General features: G+C 40.6%; 1 protein-coding gene across 1 annotated transcript in view; it reads right to left on the bottom strand.

Moving 5' to 3' along the window:
• LOC140196302 (solute carrier family 12 member 9) overlaps positions 1-15,806 on the bottom strand; it is a 131,754-nt gene that overhangs the window by 72,110 nt on the left and 43,838 nt on the right. The window contains exon 8 of the mRNA XM_072255273.1: positions 14,119-14,201. Within this exon, the coding sequence (XP_072111374.1) occupies positions 14,119-14,201 (83 nt within the window). The remainder of the gene's footprint in view (positions 1-14,118; positions 14,202-15,806) is intronic.

Here is a 15,806-nt window from a genome sequence, read left to right as displayed (position 1 = left end):
CATGTAAAATGGTTCAAACAAAGGGCATGATTGTCAAATGTAGCTGATTTCTCATCTTAAGAAAACTGTAATTATTGTAATTCCTACCAAAGTAAAATTGAGCAGATATTGTCATAGATCATCCTAAAATCTTTAATTCAACTTGATGTCATGAAATTATAAACAGAAACACAAGGGTGTGCACCGTTCCTTCTGTGATATGGCTACACTGAGTTACAAGGAAACAGTGATTCTCTTCTTGCATGGAATCAACATGGGACCAATTGATCAATTTTATGACCTCCACATTATGGAAAAATACTCCTGCATACATTTCTGTCTTTTAATACTTCTTATATAGGGACTTGGGTAATGTCCTCTGGCATGCTGTGATTTTCATGCACTCAGAAGCAACCTGTAAAGAATTCCATTTCCAACACCATCTTACATGAAGCTTGTTTTCACCCTTTTTAAAAATGGAACTAAATAATTTTGAAATAAATGTCTATTTTTATCCTGCATAAAACAGCACCTCATCATCACAATAAATATAGAGATAATAAGTATGATGATATAACCATCAGTACACAAGCAGAACAACCTTGAGACTAAGAAATTAGACCTGTTACGGTTAAATTATAAAAATGGTTCAATGGATGGCAAAATAATATTTCAACCAATCTTAAAATTATGTCAACTTCTAACCAAGTGGCATTAGTAATACTGAAAATTGTTTGAACACTTGCCTTTCAAAGTGAGCTAGCCAATAAAATAAAAGATAATAACAAAAGATTTTTCAGATAGAAATAAGTAAACTAGAGGCAAGAGCAGATAACAGACGGCTGGAAAACAATGCTGGAGAGGAGCGAATGGTGGACAAAGAAATGGCAAACGGGGCAGAAGTGAATGTAGTTGCCATTACTAAGGAGAAGGTGCTTGGGAAGCTGACAGGTCTGCAGGTAGATAAGTCACATGGACCAAATAGATTGCATAGCAGGGTTCTGAAAGAGGTAGCTGAAGAGGTTGTGCAGGCATTAGTAACGACCTTTCAAGAATCACTAGAATCTGGAATGGTTCCAGAGGAGTGGAAAATTGCAAATGTCACTTCACTCTTCAAGAAGGGATGGAAGAAGGAGGGAAATTATAGGCCAGCTAGCCCAACTTCAGTGGTTAGAAAAATGTTGGGAGTCCAATATTAAAGTTGAGATTTTGGGCTTCTTGGAGGCACATGACAAAATAGGCTAAAGTCAGCATGGTTTCCTTATGGAGAAATCTTGCCTGACAAACATGCTGGAATTCCTTCAGGAAATAACAGACAGGATAGAGAAAGGAAAGTAGGCGGATATTGTTTACAGTATTTGGATCTTCAGAAGGCCTTTGACCAAGTGCAGCACATGAGGCTTCAAAACAAGAGCCTATCATTACAGGAAAGATACTAGCATGGATAGATTGCCTCACTGGCAGGAGAGAAAAAGAGTGGGTATAAAGGGGATCTTTTCTAGTTAGCTGCCTATGACTAGTGGTGCTCCACAGAGGTCAGTGTTGGGACTGTTTCTTTTCATGCTATATGTCAATGATTTGGATGAGGGAATTGATGGCTTTGTGTCCAAGTCTGCAGATGATACGAAGATGGGTAGAGGGGCAAGTAGTACTGAGTAAGCAGGGAGTCTGCAGAAGGACATACAGTTTGGGAGAATGGGCAAAGAAATAGCAGATGGAATATAGGGTAGGGAAGTATATGGTCATGCACTTTGGTAGAAGGAATAAAAGCGTAAATGAGGAGAAAATTTAAAATGAGAAGTGCACAGAGACTTGGGAATCCTTGTACAGGATTCCCTAAAGGTTAACTTGCAGGTTGAGTTTGTGTAAGGAAGGCAAATGCAATGTCAGCATTCATTTTGCGAGGACTAATATACAAGAACAAGGATGGAATACTGTGGCTTTGTAAAGGCACATGTCAGACTGCACGGAGTATTGAGTGCATTATTGGGCCCTTTATCTAAGAAAAGATGTGCTGGCATTGGAGAGGGTCAAGAGGAGTACACAAGACTGATATATAGCATTAAAGAGTAACATGAGGAGTGTTTAATGACTCTAGGCCTGTACTTGCTGGAGTTTAGAAGAATGGGAGTGAGGGAAGGGAGATCTCATTGAAACTTATCAAATGTTGAAAGATGTAGATAGAGTGGATGTGGGGAGGAAGTTTTTACAGTGGGTGTGTCTAAGAACAGAGGACACAGTCTCAGAATAGAGGGAAGTCAATTTAGAACAGATGAGGAGGAAATTCCAGAGATTAATGTATCTGTTGAAATATTACAACACGCATCTGTGGAGGCCAAGTCACTAAGTACACTTAAACCAGGGGTTGATAGGTTCTTGATTTGTCAAGGCATCAAAATTTATAGGGAGGAGGCAGGAAAATGGGACTGAGAAGGATAAATCAGCCATGATGGTATGGCAACACAGATTCAATGGGCTGAATGACCTAAAGATCCTCCTATATCTTATGGTCTTCAAAGCACAAAATTCTTCAATATGTGAAAAAACTTCCAAGTTTTGGCTTATTTAACAAGATGAACATTCTTAGGAAAGTTGCATTACAAAATTGTAAAGTAGAGGAGCTTATCCAGCTGCTCTTTGTACATGTTTACACCCTGACTGAAGCTGAGGATGTGAAGATAGAGCTCAGTACTGGACAGAGTGGTTGTGAAGGCAGAAAAAGCCTTCTCCAAGAGATGCTGCACCTTATAGATGTCACAATTATGTCAAATTCAAAACGGACAAAATTGCCATCACCAACAAACAATGAGCTTCACTTTAAAGCTGACCATCTGTCCTGAATTAAACTGGAAATGAATAATAGAAGACCTTGTTTAATTCCATCCAATTTCCCCATCATCCCAACATGGGAAATTGGTATAACATTTCTCCATCTTTGAATAAATTCTCTATTATTATGCACTGCTTTCTCCAGAAAAAAATGTTTCCTCTCCAAATTGTCTATTTACTATTCCTGTTAAAAACTTATTTTCCTGCAGGTAGCTGCAAAGCAAAAGAGATTAATATATGATTATCTTTGCCGTGGCTTTCTGACTAATGTCAAGGGTGGTTCAATGGTTACTTGTAGGATAAATCTCTTTTCCCATGTTCTGGATATGAAGAGAAGTACCTCCATTCTTCACTTTTAATGCATTGACAAATTAGTGTTGAGTACTTTGAGGTCATTTAAGCACATGGTAGAATTTTAACTTCATAAGACCATAAGATATAAAAGCAGAATTAGGCCAATTTGCCCATCGGGTCTGTCCTGTCATTTCATCACAGCTGATCCATTTCCCCCTCAACCCTTTTTCCTGCCTTCTCTCCAGAAGGTTTCACACCCTGACGAATCAATAACTAATCATCTTCTGCTTTAAATACACCCAATAACCTGGCTTCCACAGCTGTCTGCGGCAACAAATTTCAAAGATTCACTACCCTCTGTTGGAAGAACTTCATCTCAGTTTTAAACAAACCTAGACTACCAGAACATAGGAATCATCTTTTCCACATCCACTCTATCTAGACCTTTCAACATTCAATAGGTTTCAATGAGATTGCCTCTCATTTTTCTAAATTCCAGTGCATATAGGTCCAGAGCTTTCAATCTCTCCTCATATGATAAACACTTGATTCCCAGAATCATTCTTTTGAAACTCCTCTGAATACTCTCCAATATCAGCACCTCCTTTCTAAAATGAGGGGCCCAAAATTGCTCATAATACTCCAAGTGAGGCCTCACCAGTGTCTAACAAAGCCTCAGCATTGCATCCCTGCTTTTACAGTGACATGCAAAAGTTTGGGCACCCCCGGTCAAAATTCCGGTTACTGTGAATAGTTAAGCGAATAGAAGATGAACTGATCCCCAAAAAACAAAGTTAAAGATGAAACATTCTTTTCAACATTTTAAGCAAGATTAGTGTATTATTTTTGTTTTGTACAATTTTACAGTGGAAAAAAACGGAAAGGAGCACCATGCAAAAGTTTGGGCACCCCAAAAGATTTGAGCTCTCAGATAACTTTTACCAAGGTCTCAGACCTTAATTAGCTTGTTAGGGCTATGGCTTGTTCATAGCCATCATTAGGAAAGGCCAGGTGATGCAAATTTCAAAGCTTTATAAATACCCTGACTCCTCAAACCTTGTCCCAACAATCAGCAGCCATGGGCTCCTCTAAGCAGCTGCCTAGCACTCTGAAAATTAAAATAAATGATGCCCAGAAAGCAGGAGAAGGTAAGAAGATAGCAAAGCATTTTCAGGCAGCCATTTCCTCAGTTCGTAATGTAATAAAGAAATGGCAGTTAACAGGAACAGTGAAGGTCAAGTTGAGGTCTGGAAGACCAAGAAAACTTTCCGAGAGAACTGTTCGTAGGATTACTAGAAAGGCAAATCAAAACCCCCGTTTGACTGCAAAAGACCTTCAGGAAGATTTAGCAGACTCTGGAGTGGTGGTGCACTGTTCTACTGTGCAGCAACACCTGCACAAATATGACCTTCATGGAAGAGTCATCAGAAGAAATCCTCTCCAGCATCCTCACCACAAAATTCAGCATCAGAAGTTTGCAAAGGAACACCTAAACAAGCCTGATGCATTTTGGAAACAAGACCCGTGGACTGATGAAGTTAAAATAGAACTTTTTGGCTGCAATGAGCAAAGGTATGTTTGGAGAAAAAAGGGTGCAGAATTTCATGAAAAGAACACCTCTCCAACTGTTAAGTACAGGGGTGGATCGATCATGCTTTGGGCTTGCGTTGCAGCCAGTGGCACGGGAAACATTTCACTGGTAGAGGGAAGAATGAATTCAATTAAATACCAGCAAATTCTGGAAGCAAACATCACACCATCTGTAAAAAAGCTGAAGATGAAAAGAGGATGGCTTCTACAACAGGATAATGATCCTAAACACACCTCAAAATCCACAATGGACTACCTCAAGAGGCACAAGCTGAAGGGTTTTGCGAGGCGAGCGGGCAGGAGTCTGTACCAGGAAAAAAGCAAGCCCTTGCCGGCCGGCTCTGCTGTCCATTCTGCTCTCCAATGTCCGCTTGCTGAGGAAATAGGGTCTGCAGTCCTCAGAGTCGCCTGATGCCGATGGCCAGAGGAGGGGGCATTGTAAGCGGTGTGCAAGGAAGCAGAAGCAAGGCCAGCGGGCAGGAGTCCGTGACAGGAAAAATGCAAGCCGGCCGGCTCTCCCGTCCATTCTGTTCTCCAATGGACATTAAATTGGACTATATCCAACTCCAACAAAATACTCGGCGGGAGTACAGAAACGGACGTGATCCCGGACACTGCCGTTCAGTTGTTTATTTATGTAATGGTTTTTCCCCTAAGCCATCGGACTACCAACCTACTGCCCTCCACTGTCTATTGTCTTGTTTATTATTTTTTTTTATAATGCCTGCACTGTTCTGTGTACTTTATGCAGTCCTGGGTAGGTCTGTAGTCTAGTGTAGTTTTTGTGTTGTTTTATGTAGTTCAGTGTAGTTTTTGAATTGTTTCATGTAGCACCATGGTCCTGAAAAACGTTGTCTCGTTTTTACTGTGTACTGTACCAGCAGGTATGGTCGAAATGACAATAAAAAGTGACTTGACTTGATCTTTAACTTTATGCCTTTTTGAAATCAGGTAATCATTTACTCGCTTAGCTATTCACAGTAACAGAAATTTTGACCAGGGATGCCCAAACTTTTGCATGCCACTGTATATTCTAGTTCTCTCAAAATGAATGCTAACATTGCATTTGCCTTCCTCAGTACTGACTCAATCTCCAAATGAACCTTCAGGGAATCCTGCATGAGGACTCCCAAGTCCCTTTGCACCTCTGATGTTTGAATTTTATCCCCGTTCAGAAAATAGTCTATGCTTTTATTCCTACTGCCAAAGTGCACGACTGTATACTTCCTGATACTGTATTCCATTTTCCATTTCTTTGCCCATTCTCCTAATGCTTCCTCAACACTACCTTACCCTCCATTTCATCCACAAACTTAGCTACAAAGCTACCCATTCCATCTTCCAAGTCACTGACACACAATGTGAAAGAAGCAGTCCCAACACTGACCCCTACAGAATACCACTACTCACCGGCAGCCAATCAGAAAAGACTCCCTTTATTCCTACTGCTTGCCCCTTGCCAATCAGCCAATGGTCTATCCATACTAGCATCTTTCCTGCAGTACCATGGCTCTCATCTTGTTAAGCAGCCTCTTGTCAAAGGCCTTCTGAAAGTCCAAGTACACATCCATCGATTCTCCTTTGTCTATCCTGCCCGTTATTTCCTGAAAGAATTCCAACAGAACATTCCAGAATTGTTTCAATGACTTTGTGGTTTGATGTTTTCTATTGTGTTTTACCCCGTTTTGCGCAATTTATTCTTTTTTTTTTGCACATTGTGTGTCTGATATTTCTCTTTGAACGGATTCCATAGTATTTCTTTCCTTCGTGGCTGTGGGAAAACGAACCTGAGTGGTATACCGCATGCATACTTTGATAATAAGTGCACTTTGAATCAGATTTGTCAGGCAAGATCTCCCCTTAAGGAAACCATGCTAAGTGTGGCCTACTTTATCATGTGCCTCCAACTACCCCGAAACTGATCCTTAACAATCAACTCCAACATCTTCCCAACTACTGAGGTCAGACTAACTGGTCTATAATGTCCTTTCTTCTGGCTCCCTCCCTTCTGGAAGAGAGGTGTGATGTTTGCAATTTTCAAGTCCTCCAGAACCATGCCATAATCTAGTGACTCTGGAAATATCATTACCAATGCCTCCACAATCTCTTTAGCTACCTTTTTCAAAACCCTGGGGTATAGGTCCACCTGGTCCAAATGACTTAACTACCTTCAGATCTTTCAGTTTCCCAAGCACCTTCTCCCCAATAACAGCAACTACACTCACTTCTGTTCCAACACTCTTGAACTTCTGGCATACTGCTACTGTCTACCACAGTGAAGACTGACGCAAAATACTTGTTCAGTTCATCCACCATTATCTTGTCCCCATTACTACTTCTCCAGTGTTCCAACATCTACTCTTGCATCTCTTTTACTCTTTAAATATCTGGAAAAAACTTCTGGTATCCTCTGATATTATTGGCTAGCTTCCCTTCATATTTAATCTTTTCCCCACTTATGGCTTTTTATTAGTTGCCTTCTGTTGGCTTTTAAAAGCTTCCTAATCCTCTAACTTCCCACTAATTTTTGTTATATGTCCTCTCTTTTGCAATTATATTGGCTTTGATTTACCTTGTCAGCGATGGTTGTGTCATCCTGCCTTTAGAGGACTTCTTTGGGATGTATCTATCCAGACCTTCCAAAATGGTCACAGAAACTCCAGCCATTGCTGCTCTGCCAGTCATCCTTGTTTGTGGCCTCTTCCAATCAACTTTGGCCAGCTTCTCTCTCATGCCTCTTTAATTCTCTTTACTCCACTGTAACACTGATATAGCCGACTATCTTCTTCCTCTAATATTGCAGGGCGAATTCTATCATATTATGATCACTGTCTCCTCGGGTTTTCTTTACCTTAAGCTCTCTAATTGAATCTGGTTCATTACACAACACCCAATCCAGAACAGCTGATTCCCTAGTGAGGTCAACCACAAGTTGCTCTAAAATTCATCTTGTAGGCATTCCACAAATCATCTCTATCTTGGGATCTAGCAGCAACCTGATTTTCCAAATCAACCTGCATGTTGAAATCCCCCATCCATTACCACTGTTGTTTTGACATGCCTTTTCTACCTCCCATTGTAACTTGTAGCTCACATCCTTGCTACTGCTTGGAGGCCTGTATATAACTCCCTTCAGAGAGTTTTCACCATTTCAGTGTCTTAACTCCACCCACAAGAATTCTACATCTTCCAACCCCATGTCACCTTTTACTTGGGATTTGATTTCATTTTTACCTACAGAGCCACACTGCCTTCCCTGTCTACTTGCTTGTCTTTTTGATACAAAGTGTATCCTTGGTTAAGTTCCCAACTATAATCTTCTTTGAGCCACAGCTCAGTGATGCCCACAATGTCATACCTGCCAATCTCCAACTGTGCTACAAGATCATCTACAATATCCCATATATAGAACATAGGTTCCTCCTCGGGTTCAAGTGTAACCTGTTCCTTTTGTATAGGTCATATCTTCCTCAGAAAAGATCCTAATGACTTAGAAATCTGAAACCCTGCTCTCCGGACCAGTTACTCAGCCATGCTTTTATCTACCAAATCATGCTATTCTTACCTTCGCTGGCACATGGGACAGGCAGCAATCCAGAGATTTCTACCCTGGAGCTTCTGTTCTTCAGCTTTCTACCCAGCTCCATAAATTCTCTCTTCAGGACCTCCTTACTTTTCCTACCCATGTCATTGATGCTATTATGTACCATGACTTCTGTCTGCTCACTCTCACATGTTGGAGGGGGATCTGGAAGGAAGGTGTGTTTTTTTTTTGGATGAGCTAAAATCCAAACAGAGAAACACAGCACTAGCCAAGATAGCTTTGGGGTGACAAAACCATCATCACAGTTTATTGAATATTTAAAGAAACATAGAAAATAGGTGCAGGAGTAGGCCATTTGGCCCTTCGAGCCTGCACCACCATTCAGTATGATCATGGCTGATCATCCAACTCAGAACCCTGTACCAGCCTTCCCCCCATACCCCCGATCCCTTTAGCCACAAGGGCCATATCTAACTCCCTCAAGACATGATGAGTTTGCTGGAGCTTTGAAAAAGATCTGTGTCCTTACTAGCAACAGGTGAGGACTGGAGAGTAGCAAACGTTGTGCCTTTGTTCAAGGAAATACAAATAACTTTGGTAACTACAGGCTTGTGAGCCTCACATCAGTAGTAGGGAAGCTACTGCAGAGGATAAAGAGGATACAGATTTATGTTCATTTGGAAAGGCAAGGCCAACTTAGGGACAGTCAGCATAGCCAAGTCATGCTTTACGAACTTGACTTGATTGAGTTTTTGAGGATGTGACAAAAGAGCTTGATGAGGCAGGCTATAGCAGCCGATGTTATCTACATGGACTTAATTAAGGCATTTGCAATGAATTGAAAGTCTGCATGCAGACTATGAATAGTAGAGCTGGAAGAATGTTCTAAAGCTAAAGGTCCGTGACCAGTGGTGTTCTGCAAGGGAGGGTACTGGGATATTTGTTGTTTGTGATATACACCAATGACTTAGATGAAAATTTAAATGGGAGGATTAGCAAGTTTGTGGATGACTCCAAGAATGATGGGGTTGTAGACAGTGTAAATAACTATCAAAGAATAGAGTGGGATACATATTGATTATAGATATCAGCAGAGAAGTGGTGGATGGAGTTTAAGCTGGACAAGTGTGCTGTTTTGCACGCGAAGTCAAATGAAGGGAAAACGCCTGTGGTTAATGGTAGACCCATTAATAGTATTGAGGTAAAGTAGAATCTTGGGGCCCCAAGTGCATAGATCACTGAAAGTAACTACACAAGTGGATAAGGTGGTAAAGGAAGCATATAGCATGCTTGCCTTCATTGGCAAGGGAATAGAGTACAAGAGTAAAAAAATGCATGCTGCAGCTACATAAAACTTTAGTCAGACCACACGTGGGAATATTGCATGCAGCTCTGGTTGCCCTGTTATTAGACAGTGGAGAGCAGCTAAAAGACATTTATAAGGAAACTGCCTGGATTTGAGAGTATGAGCTACAAGGAAACATGGACAAACTTGGGGTATTCACCCTACGGTTTTGGAGGTTGATGAGATACCGAACTGAGAGGCATAGGTAGGATGGAAATGTGAAAAACCAGAGGACATGCTTTTCAGATCTGAGGGGGTAGTTGATGATAGTGGTGATAGTTTGTTCCTTAAAGTTGTTATAGGCGGGAGTGGTAGTGGGGATAAAGCTTCCACTACCTATCAACTTCGTCCAGCTCCTGGCCTTCACATTGGGCTTAGCTACTAACCCCGGCAGAACTGACAGGAGAAGGGACAAAGGTGGGTTACTGACGCCTTAAAACCGGTCACTTCAGGCAGATGGAGCTCGTCAGCAAAGGCTGGGAGCTCACTTAGGAGGACAACTTTGATCTCAAACTGCTGCGGCTGCCTTCACACTATAACCACTCATAGGGAAAGCTCTGGGAGTAAACCCCGAGGAAAAATCTGGAGCTGCAGTCCCTAAGGCAGTCCTACATTGAGTTCAACTCTGACTGGCAACTCCTGTGACCCCACTGGTGCCAAACTGTACCATTCCTTCGGATTAATCAGCTGCGTGAAGGAGGAGCCTGCTACATGGGCAACAGCGTGCTCTCCATAATGTATTGCCCCGGCTTGCCTATCACGTAGACAGCTGGGACACAACATCCATGGTCAACACCAACTTACAGAGGGCCTCAAGTGGTACACATTGGGAACAGGTTACTAGTGGTAGCAGTGGAATCAAGCAGTTTGATGAAGTTCGAGAGGCTTTTATGTCAACTTTTATGATAGGAATGGACGGATATGAATGTTACACAGGAGGACATTTGGTACAAATTAGCATCGAGATCAATACAATATCACAGGCTCAATGGCCTATCAAGTGCTGTAATCTTCCATGTTCTATTTCTACAGTGTTATGGTATACAAATAGGCCGTTCAGCCCTACACATCCATACTGACCAAGATATCTACTTGAGCTAGAATGAAGCAGCATGTTACCAGTTCAAGCCTCAATGCGCTAACCTTTTAATCTACTCCATAACGAATCTAACCCTTCCCTCCTACAGAGTGCAAACCTCCATTTTTCTTTCATGTGCCTAACAAAAAGCCTCCTAAATGTCCCTAATGTAGCAGCCACGACTACCACCCCGCCAGTACATTCCAGACACTTACCATCATGTTCACAAAAACCTACCTAACATCTCCCCTAAGCATTGCTCCACTCACCTTAAAAGGATGTCCTCAAGTATTAGCCATGGCAGCCCTGGAAAAAAGGAGCAGGCTGTCCACTCTATCTGTGCCTTTTATAACCTTACACACTTCCAACAAGTCTCCTCACATTCCTCATTTGAGGGAACAAAAGAGTATTCCTTCATGGAAGCAAGCTCAGGTCAGGCAGGCTTCCCTTCATTAAGAACATGTCAAGTCCAGTTCATAAGGAGAAACTGTGGCTGTTGAGGATGCTTTTGATATGGAAGTTAGCAATCAAGCTAAAATGGATCTCTGAAGAAAGAAGGGGATCATACTTCCAAACAAAATAAACAGTGGTGAGAAACATTACCTGCTTCTTTTTCCACAGGTATCTCCTGCCTCAAGCATTCTCAACATTTTGTTTTTAGCTCAGATTTTCTGCAACTGCAATTTTTTGCTTTTCAATTACAATTTAAATGCAAATTGTTCTTGACTAAAATCTTGGGGGAAAAAAAACTGAGCTCCATTGCAAACTTTGAACGCATGAAAGATTTATGTCCATGAAAAATTCTGTATAGAGCAACAGATAATTATCTCATTGCTCTCTGTATCGTGAAACAATCATACCTTTCCACTTCAGGGTCAGAACAGATCAAACTCATTAAAATAAACATTTTGTAGGGCCATTCATCGCAATGTCACCAAAGCTTCCATCAATCTGCTGTAGTATTCTTCTTGCATTGGACAAGAGATTTGACATGAAATCCTGAGAGGCCTCAGGGGTCTAACACTTCCAACAGTCTGGTGAATCACTTCTGATCTGTGGAAGTGGGTAGCCTCCCTCCAGCTGATAATTATTGCCCATCACTGAACTCCCCCCTAAGACCCATAAATTCTTACTCCTCTTCTATCGCTGCAAATTTCAAGATTTCTTGTTAAAACATCTCTGCATTCAATCAGAAAATTTAACCTCCCAACTAGGCAGCCAGAAATATCAATTTGTTGCATCTCACGGGGACAGCAAAATGCTCTGACTCGGGGAAAGTGACTGAAGAGGGACTGGGCACTCCCTAGGAATAGAGGGGAGGAAACAATAAGCTCATTCATTTCAATTACTGCACCAAAATACAAAGACTGTGGTTCTGTCGCCTTGTGAGGAGCAATTATTGTGAAATAGCACTGATAAAGAAAAGTGCTTGATTTTAAAGTCAGCCCGTATCAGTTGCTTTTACCGAAGATGTTCAAGTTTGCACATCAGATGATAAATCAGCAGCGTCACTGCCTGCACGGGGCTTTACACAGGAATAATCCAAGACTAATCACATAATGCTGCTCTTTCCCTTTGAGATGTCATCTTTCCCTGCTTTCAATACTTATTCAGATTTCCCACAAGCAGCAATGGTCTCTACTTCAATCACTCCCCATGACAATGCATTTCCTTCCCTAATGCCACTGTGAAAACCTCACTCTTGTTAAGTTTGAACAGTGCAGGAGGCCGCCATTCAGCCCATCACATCTTTGTATGCTCTCAGGACCCCAGCTGGAAACCCCCTTGGTCACAGGGAAAATGCGCAAGCTCCAAACACACATAATCCAAGGTCAAGACTGAATCTGGGTTGCTGGTGCTATGACAAAGCACTATGCACATACTAGCAGAGGTTGATAATACCTTCTCTCAAAAACTTCCTAATGTGAAGAAATAAGATTTCTCAAGTCATTCTAGCAATCTCTAATAAACAAGCCTTTTCTGCATTTTCTCTGATCTCAAGTATCCCATCATTAATATAGTCCCTCATATTTGGTGACCCTGGCAATGCATTCAACCTTCAATAAAATCTAAATTTGGAATCAGTACAAGATCAATTTGTTATTGATAGTCACATGCCTAATTTGATAAATATTGTTTGATCAGAACTCAAAATGATCCAAAACAAGTATTTCAATCATTCAACACCTTTTAATCTATCTTTCAACATAGATCACAAAAGGAGTCGCGTTCTTTATGGTAATGACCTACTCTGATGACTAATTACTTCATTAAATGTAAGATTAACCACTTTTTTAATCTAATTTTTCAAAAATTCTATCGACTTCTGGCAGCATTAAACCTCTAATAATGTGAAGTGCCTTTTACTCAAATATTTCCTTGTTCACTTGGCTCCTGAAGGGTACATTAACATTGGAGACAATCCAGGTTAATTCATGGGATGAGAGAATTGTCCCATCACAAAAAGGTGAAATAGTCTGGCCTGTTTAGAGCTTAGAATATGGAGTTACTTTATTGAAACATACAAGATACTAAGGGGCATGACGTGGTAGATAATGAATTATACTGATCAGTAGGAGTCTCAAAGCAAAGGAAAATTGAGGCGGGGTTGATTAGGCATGAACAGTGAATGACAGGTTAGAATTAAAGGCCAGATTTCCTTCTGTCCTTTTGCTCACAAAAACTTCGATAACTTATCTAATTATTCATTAAGAAATGTCCATGGGGCAGGGGCAGAGCCACAAATGCTTCTTTCAAATAATTACCAATAGAAAAAAAGATAGAGTTAATTCGTTTAGATCTTCATACGATTGATCCAAATTTAATGACAAGATCATTGCAGATAATCTCTCAGTATTTAAACCCAGCTGATGTCTCAAAATGCCACATTGGAAGGGAAAGTGTTGTCTGGGCTGATGTCTAAGAACCTATCAAATGCAACCTTAAACTTAATTTTTTTTGGGGGGGGGGGCTAAAAAGGAATTAAGTACCAACTAAAGTGTATTATTCTGCAAAAATTAGATAGGATTTTGTGTGTGTGGTGTAGTGTGCATGTGCACACCGGTGTGTGTGGGTATTATATTACACACACACACACACACACACACAATATTATAACTTCAGAACTGCAGTCTAATTCATCTGTTTTATCTAAATATTTAATGGTAATCATGATTTGGGACAAACAGTAACTGAAGTTTGCCATTTAGCTGAAATAAAATTTATTTTTTGATTGCTGAAAGAGGAGGCATAATAAAATCGAGGTGGAAAATTGATCGACATCAATCTTGTACAAATTGTTCCATATGAACAAAGTTTCATAGATTGTCAAATCTTGAAACAATTCAACAAACTGCAATCAAAAGATATTTCTCCCACAGAAGACAGCAAAACAATTCTGTAGACATTCAATTTTTTTGTGCATCATTGACTACATCAAAACAAACCAACTGAAAGTACCTGCACTAGCACCCATGATATCAGAACGGCTGCCCAGGGATTTCCACGACGTGAAGTTTTCTTTGCAGGCATGAGAAGTTTACCTAAAATGTGGAAAATAATGTTATTTGTTGTTACTTTATGAAGTATTAGTGCATGAACACATTCACCTGTAATTTCTCTTTCTGGTACAGCAAAATAAAAGAAAGAGCAAAAGGATTTCAGAAAAACAAATTCTACTTATCTGCAGATGCTCATTACAGGTTTTCATGCAATAGTAATTACTAGTCAGTAAATTTATCAACAAGCTCACTTTATTATAGTAAACTCTGACATCTCATTTATCACTTTTGAACAAGAAACAGTTGTACCCACTACATGACTCCCTGGTCCACTTATCCCTCCCCAGTGATCTCCCTCCTGGCACTTATCTCTGTCAGTCTGTCAGGGTCATCTAGTGTTCCCAGGACACTGCAAAGACCCAACATAGTTTGGTGGTCTGCTTCATTGAGCACCTTCACTCCATCCACCAGGGATTTCTCAGTGGCCATCCATTTCAATTTGAATTCCCATTTCCATTCCACTAGTCGGTCCATGGCTTCCTCTACTGCCACACCTGGGATGGAGGAGCAAACTTCCATTCCGTCTGGGTAGCCTCCAACCTGATGGCACGAACAGTGATTTCTCCAAGTTCCAGAATTTCTTCCCTTCCCCTCTTTTTCCATTTCCCCATTCCTGTTCCCTTCTTAACCCTTATCTACTCCTCACTTGCCCATCACCCCCAGCTGCTGCCCGTCCACTTCCTCTTTCATCCAGTTTACTGTCCTCTATCAGATTCCTCCTTCATCACTCCTTTACCTATCACCTTCCAGCTTCTTCCTTCATCCCCCCAACTTCCATACTCACTTATCACTTGCCAACTTGTACTCTTCCCACTCTCCCCATCATCTTTTCTGGCTTCTTCTCCCTTTCTTTCCAGTCTTAAAGAAAGCCCTCAGCCCAAAACAACAACTGTTTATTCCCCTCCATAGATGCTGCCCGACTTGAGTTCTTCCAGGATTGTGTGTTGCTTAAGATTTCCAGCATCTGCAGAATCTCTTGTTTATGTTGTAACCTTTATTCAAGGTGGATTCTGATTATTAATTTTTTTTTATTGTGTCACACCTTTAAAATAAAGAATTAAAAATAGGGGTTTTAATATCAAATAGTCTGGAAAATCTATTACTATGACAACCATACTTGTGAATTAACGGAGTCTGACTATAGTCTATATGGCTCAATAATGAGAGTTCTAAATTTACTTTGGATTAAGGTGGGTTAAATTGATTAAATGGTGAATTTTGGAAACAGTTTCCACCAAATTAATTTTGCAGTCATTATTAACAATGTTTGTTTCACTCTTTAATTTAGAAACATTACTGTAAATGTTAAAAGCATTTTTGAAAGCCTCATGGTTATTTATTACCAGTGATTAAACCACTAATTGCAGAAGGCAACGGTCCTTGTGAAGCTAAAAGCTAATGAAGAATATTCAGAATAAGGTTACAGTGCAAATAATCATAGTTAATGACAGGAATTAGAATCAAAAGTGATCACAGCTGGTCCAGAATCTCACCCCAGGTGCACAGGAAGGCAATATGTCATCACGTAATAGTTTAATGGAACCCATACATCAATCCAAACAAAAATGCCTGGTTTATTGTCCTCAT

The sequence above is a fragment of the Mobula birostris genome, chromosome 4 (assembly GCF_030028105.1).
Source record: "Mobula birostris isolate sMobBir1 chromosome 4, sMobBir1.hap1, whole genome shotgun sequence".
Taxonomy (NCBI): Eukaryota; Metazoa; Chordata; class Chondrichthyes; order Myliobatiformes; family Myliobatidae; genus Mobula; species Mobula birostris.
This window is presented reverse-complemented; position numbering and strand designations above follow the sequence as displayed.